The sequence below is a fragment of the Hyperoodon ampullatus genome, assembly GCF_949752795.1.
Source record: "Hyperoodon ampullatus genome assembly, chromosome: X".
NCBI classification, from domain to species: Eukaryota; Metazoa; Chordata; class Mammalia; order Artiodactyla; family Ziphiidae; genus Hyperoodon; species Hyperoodon ampullatus.
In genome coordinates this window covers 17,473,900-17,499,560 of record NC_136913.1, presented here as the reverse complement: position 1 = coordinate 17,499,560, position 25,661 = coordinate 17,473,900, and the positions used below count along the sequence as shown (strand labels likewise).

The 25,661-nt window shown below is 41.6% G+C and overlaps 1 protein-coding gene across 1 annotated transcript in view; it reads left to right on the top strand.

Moving 5' to 3' along the window:
- The window catches only part of MAP3K15 (mitogen-activated protein kinase kinase kinase 15), a gene marked incomplete at its 5' end in the record, with an annotated part of 129,014 nt that overhangs the window by 31,825 nt on the left and 71,528 nt on the right, over nucleotides 1-25,661 (top strand). Inside the window, 3 exon segments of the mRNA XM_079727966.1 lie at nucleotides 14,746-14,930; nucleotides 18,652-18,820; nucleotides 20,830-20,936. Coding sequence (XP_079584092.1) covers nucleotides 14,746-14,930; nucleotides 18,652-18,820; nucleotides 20,830-20,936 — 461 coding nt within the window.

Sequence of the window (25,661 nt, the reverse complement as noted above, 5' to 3'; positions counted from 1 at the left end):
TCCAATGTTGTCCCTTTTCAGGAAGGAGGGGAGTGGTTACTTCTACTCCAGGTGTCACGGAAGTGGGGCAAACTGAAAAAAGGCCGGGGTCAGCAGAATGGACATCTCACAAGTAATGGTGACTAAACATTGAAATAGAATGTCAGAGTAAATCAGCTGACATTTAAGAAGCGTTTGTTCACTTGGCCCCTCCACATGGATGGAGGTAATGCTGCTTGGGAGCAGGGGTATGGATCGTGTAACACCAGAGGTTTTGAGAGAGAATCTGATGAAATTGTGGGTCTGTGATAATTGGATAGCTTTAAGAAAGAGAGATACAACATAGTTGTAGTTGGTGAATTATAAAGTCCTGTGAGTCAGGTACAGATTAAATGCCACACACTGAACATGCAGCTGGGTGCTTGAAGTGATTTATGAATATATGGAAACCAAGATGCTTTGACATCTGTCTTCAGGGAGTATTTTCTGTTTCTAGAATTGTGCCTGATAATGTATGGAACTCGGCTTCATTTGGTAGAGGGATAGTGTATTAGCCAGGGTTCTACAGAGTAGCAGTCCCCAACCTTTTGGGCACCAGGGACCGGTTTCGTGGAAGACAGTTTTTCCACAGACGGGGGCGGGGGCGGGGGGGCGGGGATGGTTCAGGCGGTCATGCGGGCGATGGGGAGCGGTGGGGAGCGGCAGATGGAGCTTCACTCGCTTGCCTGCCGCTCACCTGCCTGGCTGCCTGGTTCCTAACAGGCCATGGACTGGTACCGGTCCGCAGCCCAGGGGTTGGGGCCCCCTGCTCTAGAAAAACAGAACCAATTGGAGATATAGAAAGAGGGAGATAGAGATATTTATTATGAGGAATTACCTCACGTAATTATGGAGGCTGAGAAGCCCAACAGTCTACCATCTGCAGGCGCAGACCCAGGAAAGCCAGTGGTGTAATTCGGTTTAAGTCCAAAGGCCTGAGAACCAGGGGAGCCGATGGTGTAGATCAGAGAAGATGAGATGAGGTGTCCCAGATCAAGCAGTTAGGCAGGAAAAAGAGGGCGAATTCCTCCTTCCTCTGCCTTTTGTCCTGGTCAGGCCTCAGTGGATTGGATGACGCCCACCCACAGTGGGGAGGGCAGTCTACTTGACTGAGTCCACTGACCCAGATGCTCATCTCATTCAGAGACACTCTCACAGACACACCCAGAAATAATGTTTAATCTGGGCACCCTGTGGCCAGTCAAGTTGATACACAAAATTAGCCATCACAGATGGCTACATTTGCTGCCATTTTTAGGAGTTGCTTTGCAGGGATGTAAAGGATGGGAAGCCAATCTCTAGGCTTCAGGCTGGACCAGACCTGCACCCCTTCTGGGCCCTTCTGTTCTTTGGCAACATAGTATCACTTTTTGTGCTCACCTCTTTTTCAGCTGATGCTCATAGTCTCGTGTTCCAGGGGGTATTTTTTAGACTCTTTATTTAGGTATAATTGACATACCGTAAAATGCACCTGTGTACACACAATTCAGTGATTTTTAAGAGTTGTGCAGCCATCACTACAACCCAGTTTTAGAGCATTTCCATCACCCCAAAATATACTTGTTTCCAGACAATGCCTGTTCCCATCCCAGCCCCAAGCAACCACTAATTTGCTTTATGTGTTATAGATTTACCTTTTCAGGACTTTTCATAGAAATGGAAGGATACAGTAATGTGGTCTTTTGCATCTAGTTTCTTTCACTTAGCATGATGTTTGTGAGGTTCACGCATGATGTAGCAAGTATCAGTAGTTCTTTTTTATTGCTGAAAAGTATTCAAGTGTATGGATATTCCACGTTGTATTTATATATTCCCCAGTTGATGGACATTTGGATTGTCTCCACTTTTTGGTTATTATTCATAATGTTGCTACAAACATTCAAGTACAAGTCTTTGTGTTGCAAATATGTCTTCATTCCTCTTGGGTAGATACCTAGGAATGGAATTGCTGGATCATATAGTAAATATATGTTTGACTTTGTAAGAAACTATCAAAATAATGTTCAAGGGGGCTGTACCGTTTTACATTTCCATCAGCAATGAGAGGTCTGGCTTCTTCACATCCTCATCAATACTTGGTATTGTCTGTCTTTTTATTATATCCATTTTAGTGAGTATGGAGTGGTATCCTGTTGTCGTTTTGTATTTCCCTAGTGGGTAATGATGTTGAGCATCTTTTCATGTGCTTATTAGCCATTCGTAGTCTTTTTTTGGTGAAATGTCTATTCAAGTCTTTTGCTTATTTTTAGTTGGATTTTTTAGTCTTACTGTGGAGCTGTAGAGTTCTTTGTGTATTCTGGAAGCAAGGCTCTTATCAGAGACTTTATCAATTCTTTTATGGCTCATGCTTTTGGTGTTGTACCTAAGAACTCTTAGCCTAATCCAAGGTCACAAAGAATTTACTGCTATGTTTCCTTTTAAAGTTTTATAGTTTTGGCTCTTACGTTTATTTCTCTGACCCATTTTGAGGTAATTTTTGTGTCTGGTGTGAGGTAGGGGTCCAGCTTCTTTCTTTTGCATGTGGCTATCCAGATGTCCCAGCACCATTTCTTAAAAAGACTATTCCTTCCCCATTGAATTTTCTTGGCACCTTTGTCAGAACCAACTGATCATAAATGTAAGGGTTTGTTTCTGGACTTGAAATTCTATTCCGTTGACTTGTATGTTTACCTTTATGCCAGTACCACGCTGTTTTGACTGCTGTACCTTTATAGTACACTTTGAAATTAGGAAATCTGATTCCCCCAACTTTGTTCTTCTTTTTCAACACAGTTTTGGCCATCTGGGGCCACTTGCAGTTCCATATGAATTTGAAAATCAACTTTTCCATTTCTACAAAACAGGCCATTGGAATTTTGATAGGGATTGCATTGTATCTGTTTATCACTTTAAGACTTAACAATATTAAGTCTTCCAATCCAAAAACACAGGGTGTCTTTCCATTTATTTAGGTCCCCTTTAATTTCTTTCAGCAATGTTTTATAGCTTTCTGTGTACAAGTCTTTTACCTTCTCAGTTAAATTTATTCCTGGATATTTTATTCCTTTGGATATTCTTGTAAATGAAATTGTTTTCTTAATTTCCTTTTCAAGATTTGTTTTTAAAAAATACCTTTCGGGACTTCCCTTGTGGCACAGTGGTTAAGATTCCACGCTCCCAATTCAGGGGGCCCAGGTTCGATCCCTGGTCAGGGAACTAGATCCCACATGCATGCTGCAACTAAGAGTTCACATGCCGCAACTAAGGAGTCCATGTGTTGCAACTAAGGAGCCCACCTGCCGCAACTAAGACCCAGCACAACCAAAATAAATAAATTAATAAGTAAATTAAAAAAAAAAACTTTAAAAAGAAATACCTTTCACAGAAATCTTTAACACATCATATTTTGCTTCGTAATTCAGTATTTGAGTTAAAATGTAATTCAGCTTTTGATCAGAGATCCATAAAAATGACTTTTTTTCATACATTATTTTCATCCATTTTCATTCTTAGGCTATCTTCTACTGCTTTAGAGATAACAAAGATAGACGCTTTCAGCATTTTATCACTTCAGAAGACATATTTATATGATGAACAATCAAAAACAAGAGTGAAAATATAGCCTTTATGAAAACAAGAGTGAAAATGTAGCCAACCCCAAGAGACTACTTTATCTATGAAACCTTGGAACTTCCTGGTAGTTTGTTATTATTGTACATAGTCCACACATATTCTCTGTTTGTTTTAATTTTCCTTTGTAAATATAACCATACTTTCAAAGTTACTACGTTATATTTTGCAGGTTGATTCCCCCCAGGAAGTAGACTCTGAGACTGAGTTTAGTGAACAGATTTATTGAGGAGTGCCCTTGGGATCACCTCTGAGGGAGAGGAGGGCAGGAAGCAGGACTGGGAAGGGAGAGAAATCCAACTGGGATGCAGGCTCAGTGGCAGCCTTGGCCGATCCCCCCTGGGGAGCTCTGAGCTGTAATGACCTTTTGCAGTAGTTCTGAGTTGGGATGGGATGGCCAGGCCTTTATTCTCCTGTATCCATCCCTCACTGGAAGGAGAGTGACATTGAGTGAAGTGCTCTCTGCAGCGGAGGCAGTTCCAGAAGGGGCTGACAGCAGGGGTGAGAGCTACAATGCTCCTGGTAGCTGGGGCAGCACGTCCTTCCTTGAAGGGGGGATGTGGGTGTACGCCTGAGTGTCCACCACCTTATAATCATTTTACTTGAGAAATATGTAAATCATATATACCCCAAGACTAAGCATGTACCTCGAAAGCTGAGATGCACAGAAATAATTTTTTCCTTTGAATTGGTGGGAAATTATTTGGAAGCTGTGTGTAGCCTCACCAGAGAGGAAGCATGGGGACATAAACCTTCCTTGTCCCCCAGGAAAATTACTAGCAGAAGATGAGGTTTTCCACCCAATACTTGTAGAAGAAATTGTTCAAAGTAAACTAGATGTTGCTTTCATTTGTCATGTCCTAAGGCCAGAGATCAGAGATGGTTTTTTAAAAGCAGAGTTAAATTTCCAAGCTAGGATCATGTTACTAAAAAACACCTTATTAAAAAACTAATCTGGTTCTTGACCTCTGGACTAGGTAATTATTTTTTTCCTCTGGAAAGCCAATGAGATTTAAAAGAAACTCATTGTTCCCATCAAAATAGTTATCTCTATGATCCCGGTGAAGTGAAACTTCTTTGAGAAACAGAGATTGGCAGTATTGGGGGTATTGCCTACAATACTGGAAGTCTTTTACCTGGCTTACAAGCACACTGAGGCCTCAAGTTTAGAATAACAGAATTTCCCCTGGTCCTGCCCTCTTGCCTTCCTCAGTTCTTCATTTTGCTTTGGCTTGGGATCCAAAATTACCAAGGATGATGTAGATTGCTTAGGGACACTTTGGCAAAAAGGCAATTAAATTTCTTTTCTACTTTCCATATCCTTTGGGTTTTCTGAATTCAGAATCAGAATTTCTACCACTTCTATTAGTGAAGACTCAATTTCAAACAAGAAGGCTAGCTCTCATAGTAGATGGAGAGGGAGAATTTTATTTTATGCATTGAATGTGATTTATGTAAAAATTTCTGCCCTTTGAATATTTATTTCATTTGTATAGCTATTTTTTATTTCTGCCTCATCTTAAGTTCTCTGTTCAAGTCTTTTTTTGTCTTTTTTTCCCCTTCATGCCTGTGGTCTGTGTTCTCTTTTAAATTGGAGTACTCTGAATAAATAAATAAATTGGAATACTCTGGAGGTGTGAACCATAAAACTTTTCTCTGTATCTCTTGAATATCACAGGAGTAATGTCACATTTCACAGGGCCAATGTCAGAACTGAGATAGAAATATTTAATTCTGCCTACCAACTGAATAAGTCTTTAGTGTCCCATGATACCCATTTATTTTCTTTAGGATGTAATTCACATACCATAAACTTCACCATTCACTCATCTGTTGGTGTTGGGCATTTTGTTTTGTATGTCATGTCCGTGTCTATTTAAGGATATTTCAGAATTAAGCTGGATTGACCGTTAGTGACAAGAAGTCTAGGAAGGGATGGGGAGGACATGAGATTTGCCTGGCTCTGTGGGTCAGTTGGTTAACCTTGCTGGGAATCGGTTTCCTCCCTTATAAAATGAGATGATTATTAATGAGGTGATTACTGTGATTTGTGCCAGCTCTGAAATAATTCTCTGACTTTATGATAGCCATTCTGTTATTTGAACAAAGCAGATGGACTCTTGGAATAGCTCAGTTGGTGCTACATGGCATGTTTCCAGCAGGGATATCTTCATTCACCTTTCAGTGGCACAGTAGTCTGATTATCCAATTGAAATTGTTACTCAGCTTCTGTATATGCATTTGTTCCTCTTATGACCAGGCCAATATAGAAAGATAGCAATGTAGAATGCTATTTGCATTGATCTTAAAAAAGTGCATTTCCCTGATGTGCATGCATGCTGATTTTTAAAAATTCTCCTTTAACTGACTAGACAAAGAATTGTACCTTGTAATCATTTTTTTAGAGTGGTACCTGACCTAGATTTTCTTCCTTAATAAACTGACTTTGTCAGACGTGGTTATGTTAAATAATTTTTTAATTGTCTTAGGTTTGCGCATTTGCTCCCTAAATTTTCTTGGGAACAATTTTCTGTGCTGTTTAAATTCTAGTTTTCACTAAGGATTTGCAGTCCATTTGTATTACAAGATTTAAGCTCCAAAGCTTGAATCTGCCAGCAATCAAGATATGCATTCTTCCATAAGTGCTCAGAAATCAGCTTACCTCATGGGTAGTATTAAACCACCTTCCATCTGCCTTAGATTTTTCCCCTATCTTTTGAGTAGGCCACTTGTTGACTGATTAAATGTTTGTATCATTACTTTTAAAATGTTCCCTGGAAAGTCAAGCTGAAAGTCTCATCATGAGTTGGTTGGGGTAAATTCTTACACATTTTATTTGCTCCAAAGAATCAATTTATAAAACTTGTGCTGTTTTTGACCAACTATGTGAGCTGCTGCTAGCCACAAACAAAACTAAGCGCTGGTGTAATGAGGCCCCTTCACTTGTGTTTCTGTGCTGGCCTTCCTGGGCCGCTGACCTTCCTGCACAGGCTGCCTGCAGAGGAGCCTGCTGGGGGGTGCGTCCCACGTGTTCTTGGTTAGTGGCCATGGTTGAACCTGATGGGCAATTAGGTTGAGACCCCAACATGCTCTGCTCTCCTGGGCTGTCCTGGAGAATCCAGACAGTTGTTTATGGATGGGACTCACACTATTATCATGGAAATGTTCATATATGAAGCCCACTGAAGAATCTCTGATGTTTTAGGGCTACAGGTAGGCTGTTCTATGTGAAACATCTGCTTGGAGTCCAGAGCAGGGTTTCTTACATTTTGGGGGCCTGGGACTCCTTTGTCAGTCTGGAGGAGCCTATGGACCCCTTCTCAGAATGTATCTTAAAGTGCTTAAATAAATACAAAGGATTACAAAGGAGACCAACTATATTTCAGTATGACTATATTTATACTAAAATATAGTTATCAAAAATATTTTTAAAGTTGTATATTGTAATCTATGTCCTCCTTTACTAATGTCTCAAATAATAAAATGAAGCAGCAAGTCTAAAAACTGTCATAATTTTGGAGTAGTGATAAGTATAAAAGTTATTTTGAGATCTCTGCAGGAACTGTAATATGACATGAAAAATTCAGTGATTTCTATTAGTGACAAAGTCCCATGTCCTGCTAAAACAAGAATGGGTTACCTACATTACTGATCGAAGGCTCTGTTGCATTTCAATTAAAGGCAAATGATGACAGAGGTGGAATTTTTTTTTCTCATTCAAGTTCACAGACCCCCAAGAATTAATGAGCTCCAGGTTCAGAATTCCCAGTCTGGTCTGATCTAACATAGCTAATACTTTTATTGGATGTCCACTATGTGCCATGACCATCTTTAAACCTCTGTCACTTAAAGAAATTGACAGTATTATTGTCTTCATTGTAAACATGAGAAAACTGAGGTTTAGGTGGATAAGTACATTTTCCAAGGTCGTCATCTAGTATGGAGCAGCGTTGGGATTCAATCTTTGGCTATACAAATTGTCCACTATCTTGCGATGCTTGAGCTGATATGATACTGACTTCCTATTTCAATAATCATAAGTTATTTATTTTTTACCTAACTTAGCAAATGTGAAAAAAAAAAACCCACTACCCAGCTCTCCTGAGACAGTGATGAAATTGAAGTGCCTTCGTACACTACCAGTGGGAGTATAAATTGTTCCATCCTTTTTGACAGCAACTTGGCCACACATATCAAGAACCTTAAACTTGCTCTAGTAATCTCACTCCTGGGAAGCTATTCTTAGGAAAAGACCACAGTGTAAAGATGCCATATGCAAAGGTGTTCATCTCAGTGTATAGTAAGAAAAATTTGAAAACAAAGTTAAATAATAGAATGATGAAGTACATTATATATACTCACGAGTTGGTATATTAGGCAGGCATTAAAAATTATGGCATTTATTTATTTGTTTGTTTATTTATTTATTTTTGCGGTACGTGGGCCTCTCACTGCTGTGGCCTCTCCTGTTGCGGAGCGCAGGCTCCGGACGCGCAGGCTCAATGGCCATGGCTCACGGGCCCAGCCGCTCCGCGGCATGTGGGATCTTCCCAGACCGGGGCACGAATCCGTGTCCCGTGCATCGGCAGGTGGACTCTCAACCACTGCGCCACCAGGGAAGCCCTTTGGCATTTTTATAACCACGCTTTTGTAATGAGAGCTTTTTAAAAGACACCTATTATTTAACCTAGTGATGCTACGGGATGAACTGTTCATTGTGGTGATATTTGTAGATGGTAGTAGTTTGGGAAATCTCAGTTGCTAAGTTTAGAACTAAAAGCTTCAGAGGACAGATTCCTTTACTCCCCACCCTCGTAGTGTTAGAGACCAGTGGCTTTTACTCTGCTCTCTGACTTCACTTACTGTATCAGAATCATCCTTTTGGAAATACTTGAAGAGTGTTTGGAATAAGAGTTCACATAGTTATGTGCCTAGCATACTGGTTCTAATGCCCCTTTATGTAGGAAACTAAGCTGCCTTTGTTAAGTTTGTTTTAATGGGCTGGATTCTTGAGATGTTTCCATTTACAAATGTAACAATTACAAATATCCAGGCCTGGTTTGCTATTGAACATGTGTTATGCTAATCAATGTTTTTCTTTTTAATTTTGGGTCTCCCCCACCAACAAAAGCCTGAATGTGTTCCATCATTTGAAGATGTTTGGGCCTATTCTTTGTAAGAACAAAAGTACTGCACTCAAGAGCCTGTGCTTTCATTTGGAAGTTTATGAATTGCTTTTTAAAATGTAGTCATGAGCCCCAATTTCCTTCTGTAAAATTTCTTAAACTTCTATATACACTTTATGAAAGATTTTCTCAAAGGAAGTATTTTTACTTTCCCAAGGCTCCAGATGCCTGCTGTCTCCTCAGTCCTGTTCATTAAACTTGTTCAGTTGTTTTCAGAGTTCATGCGTTCCCTTTCTTTCTCCTTATTTTCTCAAACTGAGGCTAAATGTTTGCTCACAGAATCAGATCCACTCCAGCTGTGGGCAGGCTTTCACCAGCCTCCACCACTGCTGCTCTGCCCACTTGAGCCATAACCTGTGACAGCAAAGAGCATATATTTGTCAAAATCTTATTTTTTCACACCTCATTATTGAGGATTAGAGCAGGACTGGGGCAAAGTTAACTTTTGTGCTATTTGGGTAGAATAGGTTTGCTAAAGGAAGACTGTCAAGATTTCAGCAGAAATATTTGTTTTGGAAATAGTTTTAAAACCTGTAACAATTCTATCCAAATAGGTTGGATTCCTGCACCTTCACCTTACCTACCTCTTATGGATACTCAGGTTTATTTAGTTGTAATCTTTGTATGTATTTTTGTTAGAATTATTACTCTGTATAATATTATCTTTTAACAAAGCTGAGAGAAGAAAGGAAAATAAGTACTTATAGAGTTACACTAACCTGTTTGTTTACCATTTCTGATTCTTTTCATTTGTTTCTGTGGATTCAAGTTACCAAATGGTGCTATTTCCTTATTCCAATACAGCTTTGTTTCCACCTGCATCTTTTGTACTTCTAGTGTCAAATATATTACATATCTATATGTTACAGGCCCCAACATATGATTATATACATCATCTTATGCAATTGTCTTTTAAACCAGTTAAGAAAGAAGAAATTAGCAACTATATTGTCTCTTACAATTACCTGTATAACTAACTATATTGCATACTTTGTTTTTATCATGTGAATTAAAATTAGTCTGGTGTCACTTGCTTTTAGCCTGAAGAGCTTCCTTTAATATTTTTTGTAAGACAGATCTGCTAGGAACAAATTATCTCAGTTTTTGTTTACCTGAAAATGTCTTTATTTCCCCTCAGATTTTCTTTCAGATTCTTTATTAGAGTGTTGAAATTTTCTCTAGAGACTTTGTATACTTTCAGTGATGTTAGATTCACCTTTATTTTTAGATTGATTTTTTTTAAGGGTGCACCACACAACGTGCAGGATCTTATTTCCCCAACCAGGGATCAAACCCGTCCCCCTTGCATTGGGAGTGCGGAGTCTTAACCACTGGACCACCAGGGAAGTCCCTCGTCTCCATTTTTAAAAGATAGTTTTGCTAGATATAAGATTTTTGGTTCACTTTTTTTTCTCTCATCACTTTGAATATGTTGTCCTGCTGCCTTCTAGCATTCACTGTTTCTGATGAAAAGTCAGATGTTTTTTTATTGGGTTGCCCTTGTACACAATAAGACACTTGTCTCTCTTGCTGTTTTCAAGACTTTGTCTTTCACAGTTTTGACTACAGTGTATCTGGGTGTGGATCTCTGAGTTTATCCTACTTGGAATTTATTTAACTTCTTGGATATGTAGATTCATTTAATCAAATTTGTGAAGTTTTCAGCAATGATTTCTTTCAGTATTTTTCTGCTGCTTTCCTCTCCTTTCAGGACTCCCATTATGAGTTGTGTTTGTTGGTGCACTTGATGGTGTCCCACATTTCTTTGAGGCTCTGTTCATTTTTCTTCATTCTTTTTTCTCTCTGTTCTTCAGTTTGCATAATCCCTATTGATCTGTCTAAAAGTTTACTGATTCTTTCTTCCACTTAAATTTCCTGTTGGGGGCCCCTTCAGTGAATTTTTAATTTTGGTTATTATGCTTTTTAAGTCCAGAATTTCCATTTGCTTCTTCTTTGGTAATTCCTGACTTTTCATTGATATTCTGTATTTGATGATGCATTGTAGTTATACCTTTAATTTGTTAAGTATGGTTTCCCTTAGTTCTTTGAACATATGTATAATAGCAGTTTTCAAGTCTTTGTCTCCAAAGTCCAATATCTGGGTCCTTTCAAAGGCAGTTACTTGGTGCCTGCTGTTTCTCCTGTATACAGATCACACTGTCCTGTTTCTTTGCATGTTTTGTATTTTTTGTTGCTGAAAACTAGACATTTTAGATAATGTAGCAACTCTGGATACTGACTTTTCTCCCTCCTGCCTCTGAAACTTGTTCCTGTTTGCTGGTTTATTTGTTTAGTGACTTTGCTGGACTAGTTCAGTGAAGCCTATTTCCTCCAGTGTGCAGCCTCTGATGTCACTCCTCAGAAGGTGCAGCCTTGAACATGCACACAGCTACCCTAAGCCTCCCATCCCCACCTGGGGATGACAGTGGTTATAGCTGGGCTCTCTTTGACTGTATCTTTCCCCAGTTTCCCTGTTAAGTTTCTGACTGATCTTCCTCTATTGATATTACATCCAGTTGTTAGTCTCCCCTAATTGTTAGCTGATTGCTTTATTGTTTTTGCCAATCACCGGAGACATAAATGTTGCACAGTCTAATATCATTAACATTGGGCTTCTTTGCAGGGGTAGTTTTTAAAGCTGGTCTTTAAGGTTCACTCTGACTACAGGAAGCCTTTCATAACTCTCTCTTCCCCTGTTTCTCTTTGTTAAACTTCTAGCTTGTCTACCTTTCACCCATTGCTATCATGGAGCTACCAGCCTCCTCTTAATTTCTTGCCATAAAAACCTCCATTGTCTTTGACAGTGCTTGTAGGTTTGAACTTCTCCATGCTATGTTTCACATAAAGTCAGTCCCCTTAGGGAGAGCTGCAAAGCTCTCTGTTCTTACAGCATGCCTCTACCTAGGCAGAGCCTCTGCACCACTGCTCCAGAGCTGGGGAGTCGGGGGTAGCAGCCTGCCTCTCTCAGAGTGATACTCTGCTATGAGCGGGGTGCTGGGCAAGGGTAGCAGTCCCTGATCTTCTCAGCTTGCCTCTCTTGGCATGGAACCTTTGCCCTATGTGAGCTGGGACATAGATGATCAGGGCCCAGTATTCTTGGCCTATTTCATCTAAGATAGAGCTTCTGCCATACAAGTGGGAACGCGGTGGAGAAATGGAGCCCTGGTCCTCTTGACCATGCTTGCCTGGAGTAGAGCTTCTACAGGACAGGGCTGTGGGGAATGAGGATGCTGGTGGCCTAGCCTGCTCAGGGAGAAACTGCCACCCTAGACTTGAAGCTGAGGGTGAGAGGGGGTCCCATCTTCTTGGCTATGCCCGTCCAGAGTAGAATTGTCACTCTGGGCTCGAGGGTAGGGGAAGAGCAGGTTATAGCTCAAATACTAGAGTCTCAGTCTTTTTATCAAGATTTAATCAATTTTCTCGAGTAAAGGTTTCTCCATTTGCTGTATGTTCTTAAGACAACTTATAGAGACTTTAAATGGTTTTTTAAAAATATTTGTTACGAGTTATGTTTTTCTGGGGAGGGGATCTGAGGAGCTCCACACACCTCCAGCCTAGCTCTAACTTTTTGAAAATAGCAAATTCTATTTCTTCAAGGATTTTTTTTTTTAACCTTCTGGACTTCACTGATTCACACAGCTCTTTTCTCCCTCTTAGTCTGAACTGGGAAATTTTTTACCATAAACTCGACCAATTTCAGGTAGAAAAACAAGCAGTTTAACTTCTGAGTGTATAAATGGCATTTAATTTAATTAACTTCAGCAACATGGCTTTCTTGTTATAGATGATGGAGAAATTCATCTCTAACCTACCAAAACCTTACTTTGCTGGGCAATTTGAACCTGTCTTTGAGAATTTGAAGATATTACTAGAGGGGGAAGGGTCTTTGTTCCTCCTATTCCCCAGTTATCACCAGCACACCAAAAATTTTGCTACTTCTCTTTGTAACAGACTGACATTTGTAGTTTGAGGTGTTTAACCCCAATATCTAGTGTCCACAGGGACAGTATCCAGCTGCTGTTTTGCAGCAGGGTAAGTACTCTCATCAAACCTATTACCAGGAATCATGAAACATCAGGAAGCTTAGTGTTAGACAAGGGTTGGCCCACCACCTGTTTTGGTATGACCTGTGAGCTCCCATTGGGTTTTACAGTTTTAAATGCTTGGAAAAAAATCAGAAGATGAAGAATACTTCAGGACATGTGAAAATATGAAATTCAAATTTGTGCCCATAAATAAAGTTTTATTGGGACACAGCCATGCTTGTGTGTTTACATGTTGTCTGCACTGCTTCATGCTGTAACAGCAGAGTCGAGTAGTTGCAGTAGAAATTATATGGCCCACAAAACCAGAAATATTTACCATCTGGCCTTTGACAGAAAAAGTTTGCTGACAGTCTCACATATGGTTGAGTGGGGCATCACTAGTCATTTTTGCTTAACGAATTATTTTAGGGCCTAAAGACATGTCGTGACAGGGCTACAGATGCCCTAGAAGATACAAAAGAGGGAGAGAATTGCAGGACAATTATTTGTACTTTGAATTTAGATAGAATTAAGAATGCCACCTGTCCTTGTGTAAGCAAATCTTATTCAAAAGGAAAACTTTAAAATGTCTGTCACATATTTGTTCTAAGCTAGTTCCCCAATGTGGAAAGTTTTCCCAAGACTTCTGTTTGATCTGAGATTGTAGCATTCTGACAGTTGTCTCTGTGATGAATGAATTTCTTTTTAATTTAGATGAAACTGTGTTGCTTCTTTGACTTCTCATTCTTGGTGAAAGTGTACTTCCCAAGGTTATGTCTGCATTATGCCAAAATTCCTAGATAACTCCCTTAGTTTAAAAAATTAAAGGGAAGAAGTCAGATGAATTATTTCTGTCATCATGTAAGTTCTTTAAAACTTAGTGAAGATACGGGCTTCCCTGGTGGCGCAGTGGTTGAGAGTCCGCCTGCCAATGCAGCGGACACGGGTTCGTGCCCCGGTCCGGGAAGATCCCACATGCCGCGGAGCCGCTGGGCCCATGAGCCATGGCCGCTGGGCCTGCGCATCCGGAGCCTGTGCTCCACAACGGGAGAGGCCACAACAGTGAGAGGCCCGCGTAAGCAAAAAAAAAAAAAAAAAAAAAACCTTAGCGAAGATAAAGGAATTAGAGAGTCTGAAATTTTAACTTAGTTGCTTTTTATGACAGTATAGACAAAAGATTGACTATGATAGAAGAATGTCATATAAAAACATATTTTAGTCCTCCAAATATGCTAAAAACTGAGCATGGGCTTAATGCTATTTAAAGGTGGTGTTTATGCTTTACAAAGGATTACAATTTGACTGTGAGTCATGATTATTCCATAGAAAAAAGATACTGTTTTACTTGAGTATTGTTTGACAATATAAAAAATTTTAAACAGATCCTTTTTTTCCAAAACATCTCTGAAACTAATCATATTTATTAATATCTGCTTCCCACAAAACAGTTTTTACTCAACAGAGTTTATAAATAGTTCACCTGTGGTTAAATTATCAAATAACAAGGCTTTTCCACCTATGCTGAAAGAAAGAAAATAAGCCTTTACATTGTAATCCTTGGTTATCATTGGGCTGAAGTTCCCTCTGATTTGGGGGGATATGTAATGAAATGATGTAATTTCTGAGACTTAAAACCCTAAAATCTTTGCTGATGAAGTTCAGAAACATATACAGATCAGTTCAGCGTTTGAAACCAAATTTTTGTCTAATGTCCACGTGTTAGAGCTTGTGAAATTGAGTGGTTTCCTGTTTTGCGTATGATAGATTCATAGTCATATTGTGCAAGTTGTTCATCGTCATTTTCTCCTTTTGTGTCCCACCAAGGTTCCACCTGCCCAAGTCCACAGCTGTGCTTCTGCATCAATTATTTCGTGAAACATTTTTGTTTCTTTTTCCCAGGCATCTAGTGGAATTATTATTTCATCCCGTACATCATGACACCATGCACTGATTATTTTTGCTGCGAGAGTGACGCCCAGAGACGTGCCTCGGAGTACATGCAGCCCAACTGGGACACCATCCTGGGTCCACTGTGTGTGCCCCTGGTGGACAGGTTTACTAGCCTCCTCAAGGACATCCATGTGACCTCATGGTAATTCCCATCAACCGTCAACAACGCTGGGAGCTTTGCCAAAATTTTCCTTTCACATCCATGGAGGTGACGTAACTTCAAGAGACCTTAGTGCCCAGAGAGTGGGGAACCCCGACCAATTATTTTGAAGTCATCCTGGAATCCAGTGTTCCTTACTGGCTCACTGAGTTGGGCCGTTGAGGTGTAACCGAAAGAGAATAAAACTGGAGTTGAGGTCAGGGTTGAGCTTGTGTTTGGCTCCAACTCCCTGTGTGACCTTGACAAATAACTTTTCTGTAGCTGTTTTCTCATCTAGAAAATAAGGAACTTAAGTCACTGATTTTCTTTCATGCTCTTTCAACTCTGAGATTCTGTGTTTCAAGGTCATTTCTGAACGTGATTTCCTCCCTACTACCAATCAGCTGTTAAGGTTGTTAAAATGCGTCAGCAAAGTCATTCCAACCATAAGTCCTTGTGCTGTAAAAGTCGGGATGTACTTAGTCAAGCTGAAGCCATCCTGACCTCGGTGTGTCCTGTGACGTGTTCTTGGTAGATTTATGTCGGAGAAGGTGTGGAGTAGTGATTCAAGAGTTGACAGGTTTGGGTTTGAATCCTAGCTCAGGCGATTCTTCACAGTGTAGCCTTGGAACAGTTAGCTCACCTCTTTGAGCCTCAGTGCTCAAGAAACCAGGCCTTAAAACATCCCTGTTCTAAAACTTGAAGGCAGAAAAATTCTTCTTCTTAACCAAAGGATCCAGTTTTGGGGTTTCTTTCTTGCCTGTGGCCAATTTAAAGAATTTATTCCTGAAAGTTACGTCTCAAGAAGGATTTGTCCTTCCAAAACAAATGAAAATCCGAAGCACTGGCAGAACTGACTTAAAATGAGATGTAAGGGACCACACGTCCCTGTGGCTTGCATTGTGACTCCCCGAACTGTGGAGCGTTACTACTGTAGGGTTGGTGTGAGGTACACACTTGTTAACAGTCTGTTCTCTTTTTCTGTCCTGTCACCTCTTCTCTGGACACAGAGTTTCTGCTACAGATTGTAATGGGAAAAGAAGACTGGAAACCCAGACATATGTGACCACATGCCAACATAGAAAGCAAATGGGAGACCTTTTGCAGCACATCCCTGGAAAGCCTCTTTCAGTCCCCCCTTGCTAACTATTGTCTTATTGCACAGTGAACATTTTAGTGAAGCTCAGGGAGAGAACTCTCTCAGTATCATCTTTTCAGGTCTGACAAGCAAGTAGGCTAGCTTGAGTCTGCTAGATGAGCAAGGTCTTTGCAAGAAGTAGATTCAAGTTTGTTTCTCATTCACTTCATGTATGTTTCAGTAGGAAAACAACTCGTTTGATTTGGTTTAATTTCAGAGAACCTGAAATACCTGTTAGTTGATTCCACTCCTTGAACTACCGGATACCTGGCAAGGGTTAATGAGAGGGTAAATGGGGCTTATGGTTTAAAACATCTGTAACAGGGATGGCAGATAAATTTTCAGCTCAAGTGCCAACTTTGATAGATTGATGAAGGCTACCCAGAGCCCTGTGCGGAATAGGGGTTTGAAGCTATTTCTCTTTTTTTTAAATCTTTTTAAAATTTTATTTATTTATTTATTTTCGGCTGCATTGGGTCTTTGTTGCTGTGCACGGGCTTTCTCTTGTCACGGCGAGAGGGGGCTACTCTTCATTGCGGTGTGCGGGCTTCTCATTTCAGTGGCTTCTCTTGTTGTGGAGCACGGGCTCTAGGCACACAGGCTTCAGTAGTTGTGGTGCGTGGGCTCAGTAGTTGTGGCGGGCAGGCTTAGTTGCTCCGCGGTGTGTGGGATCTTCCAAGACCAGGGCTCGAACCCGTGTCGCCTGCATTGGCAGGTGGATTCTTAACCGCTGCACCACCAGGGAAGTCCCTGAAGCCATTTCTAAGTCCACATTGATTAGCAACATCTTCCCTGGTTACCAGAGGCAGAAATGGCTGCATGTTTATTACATACATGATGTCTCCAAGCCATAATTAATTCAGTGTTTTGTTCATTTACTTACAAGTTACCATTCTTATTAGGTTTCTTAGTTTATTAAAACTATTTTTCAGAATTACCCTTGAAAACAAGTCTAAACTAAAGTATAAATTTTTTACTTGTCAGGCTGAACTAATAATACTTTAATAACTTTGATGCCTTTATAGTCCAGCAAATGGACAATGGCTGTCACCCAACTTAATGACTCATTTGATTAATCATAGAATTTTAAACATTAGTAGAATCTGCTAATTTGCTCATCATTGGGGTAATAAGCAATAGACAAACAAGGAAATAAAAATTAAAGCAATGCACTGATAATTTTATCAGAGCAGTTTCTGTGGGACATCACTTAATTCCTGAAATGTTCATTGAGATCTTATTATAAGCATTGGACCAGGCTGTGTACAGTAAACACTTTTTTTGACATAGTTTTATAACTATTAAAAGTGACATTTGTTATTCTTAGGTGTTGTTTTTTGTTCTCTGAAGAGTTTACTTAACTGAACCTATTCTTTTTAATAAACAACCTAATTTTACTGTCTACAGTTAAAACATTTGAGCTGCTTAATGGGTTGACAGTATTACAGCTTGGCAATGCCCAGTCTCCATAAAAAAAAAATTACTTGGAGCGTAGACAACATATTTAAGTCAATCTATGGTCATTGTAAGTTGGCCTCTGTATACCAAATTCGGTCATTTTTAAAGATTTTAAACCAAATACCAGATACTAGCATTGGTTCTTTGAGGGGCTATGGTGAGACATTCCAGTGTGGATTTAAACTGCTCGAAATGTTGTCATACATCCCTATTATTATCTAGACGCCCACATGAAGGAAGTTTTACGTCTTATATTTGCTTACAGAAAAGCACTCTGGGGCTTCCCTGGTGGCGCAGTGGTTGAGAGTCCACCTGCCGATGCAGGGGACACGGGTTCGTGCCCCGGTCCGGGAGGATCCCACATGCCCCGGAGCGGCTGGGCCCGTGGGCCATGGCTGCTGAGCCTGCGCGTCCGGAGCCTGTGCTCCGCAGCGGGAGAGGCCACAACAGTGAGAGGCTCACACACCGCAAAAAAAAAAAAAAAAAAAAAAAGAAAGAAAAGAAAAGCACTCTGGCTGTCAAAAATGACAAGGGGAGTATGGGGTAAAAGGCCGAGGTTGCCCGTAAGCATCCAGGCACAGCTTCTTGGATTGCTCGTGGACACATTCAGGTTCTGGCTCTCGACCAGCTGCAGAAAGCTTTGTGATTACTAGCTTGGGACACCTGATAGATACATTTTAAAGAAGTTCTCATTTTACTCTGTTTCATGGCTTTGGAGTTTTGTTCAGTTTTGTGAAAATCTCTTAATCATGGGGGAAATTACTATTCAAATAAGGTACTTTCTTGTCTTTGTGTTTGAAAATACCAGAGAGAGGGGGATGGGCTGGGGTGGGTAGCAAGTCCTGTGGGTCATCCAGATACATATGGGGTCAAGTTTGAAAATATTTTCAAGGTCATAATGAACTGATATTTCTTTGTTACTGTTTAGTGGTGAGTTTTTGCAGAATGTCACTCCCAAATAGGACGTGTCTCCTGTTTGCTGATGCAGGGAGTCTGAGGTCTGGGCGAGGCCCCCATGTGTTAGCCTAAGTCCTGTCAACGAGAACCAAGTTTGTTTGAGCTGCTAAGGGCAACACAGTCCTGGATGCACATGGATGCGACTGGAGGTTTTCTTGTTTTCCTCTCCAGTGCTTATTACAAAGAAACCTTGTTAAATGACATCCGGAGAGCCAGAGGGAAATACCAGGGTGATGCACTGGCGAAGGAGCTGGCTCGCATGAAGCTCCACACGGACAATACCGACGTTCTGACCTCAGACATGGTCATTAATTTACTGCTGTCCTATCGTGATATCCAGGTATGAAATATGCTTGTCTGAGGCTATCACACTTCTTCCTTGACATGAGGAATTTCTCATATGAAGTACTCTTACACTAGGTGTACGGTTAGGTAACTGTTTTACAGACAAAATAGGGATGTGGCTAGGTCATAGGTCACCTCGCATATCTGTTGTGGTGGAAGTATGAAGAAGGTTTTGTCATTATCAGAAGGCCACTCCAGCAAAATCTCAGAAACAGTGCTGCTTAATAAAAGGAATTAGAACTAAACAGTTTATATGCACTTAGTGTTAGGCGTTGTTCCAAGCCCTTTGCAAGTCCTAATTCACTTAATTCTCTTCATAAGCCTGTGGGGTGTACACTTGGATTATCTCCATTTTACAAATGAGGAACATGAGGTACAGAGAAGTTAAGTAACTTGCCTAAGGTCACACAGCAGTTGGCAAAGTCACGATTCAAACTGAGGCAACCGGCTCTGTCCTCTTTGCTGTTAACTCCTCTGCTACTTCCTTTAGGCCTTTGTCACTTCCTTCTTTGTTTACCACTACCTGTTAGTGAAAGGGAGAGCAGGAGTAGCAGAGGCAAGTCCAGGACCCAGGGAATGCAGGGGTTTATTCTAAGACAAGTGACAGAGGCTTCTGGAGAGTTCTTGAGACAGGGTTTGTAGAATATGGTACCGTGGAGGAAATCAGTCGTTTCCTCCCTCCAAGTTTAATGCTGTGGAGCCATTTCTAAGGATGTCTTGTCTTACTTTCCTTTGGAGGAACACAGGGCAATGTACATAACCTGCAGAATTCTACAAAGCCATATTGAAGGTTGTTGGCCACGGGTCTTTAAATCTGAACGAGAGAGGCTTCCGTTTATGACCTGAACCAAGAACAGAGTCAACCACTTAAGGAACTCATGCCCCCTGGTGATAAACAGATGCATCTAATTGATTTTAATAGCAGGTGCTATTAGGAATTACGATGATTAAATTATGCCCCATGGAACAAGAGAATGGGAGTGACCTTTTTTGAAGTTTTTCTTCTGTTGAGCTGCTGGCTTCTTTCTGCCCTTACTTTCACGCATCTCTCCTCTTTATAACCTTCCATTGGTGGGACTCTCGGGCTCAAGGGTGAGCCGGAAGCTTCTTGCAATACTCTGCCTTCCCTATCCCTGGGTAGCAGCACTGAGGTGTAAAGCCACAAAACAGACCTGAGATTTCAGTGGGAAGTCCTCATCTGCTAACTGTGGCTGGCTGTCAGTGAGTTGGCCCGAAAGGATTGTAAGCCCGGCTGAAAGGGTAGCAGATGGTCCTGCTCGGAGGGGACACAGCTCAGACAAACACGGTAGCAATTTCTCCCTGGGTAATTATGCAGTTTAGAGCTGTGCTTCTCAAGCGGGGGACATGTGGCAGTATCTGGAGACATACTTGGTTGTCACAGCTCGAGGAGGGAGGGGGACGTGCTCCTGGCATCTAGTGGGTCAAGGCCACGGATGCCGCTTAACATCCCGCGATACACAGCACAGCCCCCACCGTAAAGAATGATCCAGCCCCCAAATGTCAGGAGTACCAAGGTTGAGAAATTCTGGTTTAGATGAATGTGATTGTTTCTGACAAAAAAGGAAGGATTGGCATGTTTCCCCCCCTTTACGTGGCAAATAACTCTAAGATTTCCTACATGTTTATGTCCCGTTCATTTTAACCCACAGCCCTGCTGGTGTTAACTCTCCTACCCTCAAAACGTGGTAGCTTTTCCTGGCTGCTGGGCTCATTTGTTTTCTTTTATCATCTTTGAATCTAACTTCCTTTCCTTGGTCCTTTTGTGACCTCTGATAGCAGGGATTCTTTCTCTGTCTTCTCTCTCATCCACCTTGTTTTTAATCTCATTGCTATTCTTTTAAGGGCTTTAACGTCACTAAATGCTGCCTGTAGGGAAAGGCTTCTATTTAAATGCTGAGGCGGTCTCAGGTTCGTAACTGTTCAAAAAAACCTGCAAAGAGCTGTGTTTCCTGTCTTTCTCACCTTGGGACCTCTTGCCAACAGGACTATGATGCAATGGTGAAGCTGGTAGAAACACTGGAAATGCTGCCGACGTGTGATTTGGCTGACCAGCATAACATAAAATTCCACTATGTGTTTGCACTGAATAGGTAAGAGTGATAATGTGCGTATAGAGTTTTGAAACATGCCAGCTGTTAAATTGTTTCCTTCTTTCATTCAGCCCTCATTGAGGATGAGCCAGATCATGAGCTGAATGCTAAAGTTAAGAAAATGGACATGGCATGATCTTAACCTCCAGGGACTTTGTCTTTGGAACATATATTCTAGCTCCGAGATCACACATGTAACTAAATACTTACAGCTCAGAATTATAAATATCTTAATGAATATCAAAGCATAGTAGAGGGAGGAAGGCACTTTGCTTTGGGGTTTTAAAGAAGCTTCTCCGGGTCTTTGGGGCTGCGTTTTTTTTTTTCCCCCAACATCTTTATTGGAGTATAATTGCTCTACAGTGGTGTGTTAGCTTCTGCTGTATAACAAAGTGAATCAGCCATAGTTACACACATATCCCCATATCCCCTCCCTCTTGCGTCTCCCTCCCACCCTCCCTATCCCACCCCTCTAGGTGGTCACAAAGCACCGAGCTGATCTCTCTGTGCTATGCGGCTGCTTCCCACTAGCTATCTATTTTACATTTGGTAGTGTATATATGTCCATGCCACTCTCTCACTTCGTCCCAGCTTACCCTTCCCCTCCCCGTGTCCTCAGGTCCAGTCTCCACATCTGCGTCTTTATTCATGTCCTGCCCCTAGGTTCTTCAGAACCTTTTTTTTTTTTTTAGATTCCGTATATATGTGTTAGCATACGGTATTTGTTTTTCTCTTTCTGACTTACTTCACTCTGTATGACAGACTCTAGGTCCATCCACCTCACTACAAATAAGTCAATTTCGTTTCCTTTTATGGCTGAGTAATATTCCATTGTATATATGTGCCACATCTTCTTTATCCATTCATCTGTCGATGGACACTTAGGTTGCTTCCATGTCCTGGCTATTGTAAATAGAGCTACAGTGAACATTGTGGTACATGACTCTTTTTGAATTATGCTTTTCTCAGGGTATATGCCCAGTAGTGGGATTGCTGGGTCGTATGGTAGTTCTATTTTTAGTTTTTTAAGGAACCTCCATACTGTTCTCCATAGTGGCTGTATCAGTTTACATCCCACCAACAGTGCAAGAGGGCTCCCTTTTCTCCACACCCTCTCCAGCATTTATTGTTTGTAGACTTTTTGATAATGGCCATTCTGACCCGTGTGAGGTGATACCTTATTGTAGTTTTGATTTGCATTTCTCTAATGATCAGTGATGTTGAACATCCTTTCATGTGTTTGTTGGCAATCTGTATATCTTCTCTGGAGAAATGTCTGTTTAGGTCTTCTGTCCATTTTGGGATTGGGTGGTTTGTTTTTTTGATATTGAGCTGCATGAGCTGCTTGTATGTTTCGGAGATTAATCCTTTGTCTGTTGCTTCATTTGCAACAATTTTCTCCCATTCTGAGGGCTGTCTTTTTGTCTTGTTTCTGGTGTCCTATGCTGTGCAAAAGGTTTGAAGTTTCATTAGGTCCCATTTGTTTATTTTTGTTTTTATTTCCCTTTCTCTAGGAGGTGGGTCAAAAAGGATCTTGCTGTGATTTATGTCATAGAGTGTTTTGCCTATGTTTTCCTCTAAGAGTTTTATAGTGTCCAGTCTTACATTTAGGTGTTTAATCCGTTTTTTGTTTTTTGGTTTTTTTTTGTGGTACGCGGGCCTCTCACTGTTGTGGCCTCTCCCGTTGCGGAGCACAGGCTCCGGACGCACAGGCCCAGCGGCCATGGCTCACCGGCCCAGTCGTTCCGCGGCATGTGGGATCTTCCCGGACCGGGGCATGAACCCGTGTCCCCTGCATGGGCAGGCGGACTCTCAACCACTGCGCCACCAGGGAAGCCCCCTTTAATCCGTTTTGAGTTTATTTTTGTGGATGGCTCTGGGCGCACGGGCTTCAGTAGTTGTGGCTTGTGGGCTCTAGGCGCACATGCTCAGTAGTTGTGGCGCACAGGCTTAGTTGCTCTGCGGCATGTGGGATCTTCCTGGGCCAGGGATCGAACCCGTTTCCCCTGCATAGGCAGGCGGACTCTTAACCACTGTGCCACCAGGGAAGCCCTGGGGCTGGGTTTTTATGATTTAGTAAAAAATTGCCTCATGGGCGGGATAGAGTGTGGGATGGGAGTGGTGAAAAGGCCATTCCACTTGGCCAGAAGTGTGAGCAGATAGTTCTTCATGTGCATTTTGCCTTCTGGGAACATCCAGAACATGAGATGTAGGTGAAATAAATGTCTGCAGTGAGCAGAGTGTGGAGGGTGGGACTGTGTCGTGAAAGGACCTTGTGTACACAAATAAGGAGCTGAGAGTGTCTTGTAGGCTGGGTGGGTGGGGGCAGGTTTAACAACAGGATTAACGTTGTATGATGGGGAAAGAGGGTGCTGTCTTTATGTAGTAGTATAATCTGAACTTCGGAGTACAAATTACTGGGCTAGGTAGAGTATGTGAGACTTGGAAATTCCTGCCTGGAGACCATGAGCCTCAAAAGCTTATTGCTAGGGGTGTCAGCTGAGATGCTGTAGTAAAGAGCCCCCAAATGCAGTGATTTAAATCAGATTGAAATTTCTCTTTTACATAGCACTCTAGAGGTGAGTGGGCCAGGCTAGTGGCATAGTACTGCCCCAGGAGTTGTTCAGGGACCTAGCTTCTGACCATTTTGTAGCTCTTTCATTCCCAGGAGTGTTGTCCTCTTCTAGTTGAAGCTAGGTCACTGCTACTCTGTGTTCCAGCCTAATGAAAGGGGTAAAGAGTGGAAGCCCAGGGCAAGCAGTTTCCTTTAAGTAGAATTTGCACATGCCACTTCCACTGACATTCTGTCAGTGAGAACATAGTCACATGATCCCTATCTAGCTGTAAGGGAAGCTGGGAAATGTAGTCGCTAGCTGGGTGGTCATGTGCCCATTCAAACTCGGCTACTGTGGATTTGGAGGATAGCTAGGAGTCTGACACATCCAATTTCACAAAATCCGAGCTGCCTAAATGTCTTAGTCCTACAGTCACTCTTCCTCCCCAGTAAGATACAGGAAGAGGGGTGGCATTAGGTGAACATGGTGAGAACCACGCCCAAATGCACTTCCCACTGGGCCTGTCCTCTGCTGGGGCCAGGAATTGGTCATGTTTGAATCACATGGCAAAAAACTCTGGGAGGCTATTCAAACATGGCTTGAGAACCAAAGAGTTCTGACATCTTCTTATCAACCTTCCATGGCCAACATCTTCCTCAGGGAATGAATATAGTGAGGGTCGATGGTAACCCGAGTTAGAGGACTTTTGGGTCTGATTTCTCAGAGGCTTTTCTTTGCTTCAGCAGCTGGGTTAAGCTATAGATTGTGGACCTGCCACTGACAGCACCTGCCCGACAGCAGCAACACGGAAACCCATGGCTTCAGGATTCTTGTAATGCATATGAGGCTACATCTCTCTTTTATATTAAAGTATGTAAAATGCACAGACAGTGAAATGCGTAGATCTTTATACAAATTGATGAGTTTTAATAGATACACACATGTAAACAACACCCCTATCAAAATATACAACAGGGCTTCCCTGGTGGCACAGTGGTTGAGAGTCTGCCTGCCGATGCAGGGGACACGGGTTCCTGCCCTTGTCCGGGAAGATCCCACATGCCGCAGAGTGGCTGGGCCCGTGAGCCATGACCGCTGAGCCTGCGCGTCCGGAGCCTGTGCTCCACAATGGGAGAGGCCACAACAGTGAGAGGCCCATGTACCGCAAAAAAAAAAAAAAAAAAAAAAAAAAATATATATATATATATATATATATATACACACAACATTTCCACCCCCGCCCCCAGAAAGTACCTTTGTGCCCCTTTGCAGGTAGTCCCCACCTCTCCATAGGCAGCCATTATTCATATATTGTAACCTCTGTCTCCATAGATGAGTTTTTCCTGTCCTTCAACTTCGTATAAATGGAATCACACAGCACGTACTCTTTTGTGTCTGGCTTCCTTCACTCAGCATTGTGTTTGTGAGATTCATCCATGCTGTTGGATGTGTCACTAGTTCATTCTTTCTCCTTGCTGTGGAATATTTCGTTGTGTGGATATGCCACAAGTGATTTATCCATTTTACTGCTGATAGACCTGTAGGTTGTTTCCAGTTTGGGGATACTAAGAACAGTCCTGCTGTGAGCATTCTTGTGCATGATTTTTGCACACATACGGACACATTTCTGTTGGGTACATAGCACGTGCTTGTGTCCTGCTGTACTAGATACCGGCAAATAGTGGTAGTCGGGATTGGGATTCCTTTTGGCAGAGGGGCTTCATGGTCTCTATGAAAATGTGCCTTCTCTCTCCCCAGCAGTCTTTAAACTCGGCATCCCAAGGCGGGGAACATTGGGAAGGGCATCTTCCTTAAGCCTGAAAAAAAAAAAAGTTTTGTACCTCTCTTCCCCCAGAGTAGTGGGTTCTGCTTTTATTTATACTTAAATTATACTTGATCGATCCTTGACTGAACAAGGATTAATGACTTATCACTGGTGAAGTTTCTGGAAGAATGCCTGGCACACTTTAAGTGCTATTTTAAAAAATGGTTCATTAAATTAAAACTAAGAGGGCCTTTTAAAGTGCTCACCACCAAGTCTTTTCCCGGACCAAGCAGAGGTAATGGTTGTCAAGAAGAATGAAATAATCTGATTACCATCCACTCAAAGTAATGAAAGAATAAAACATGTTTTGGGGCTTCCCTGGTGGCGCAGTGGTTGAGGGTCTGC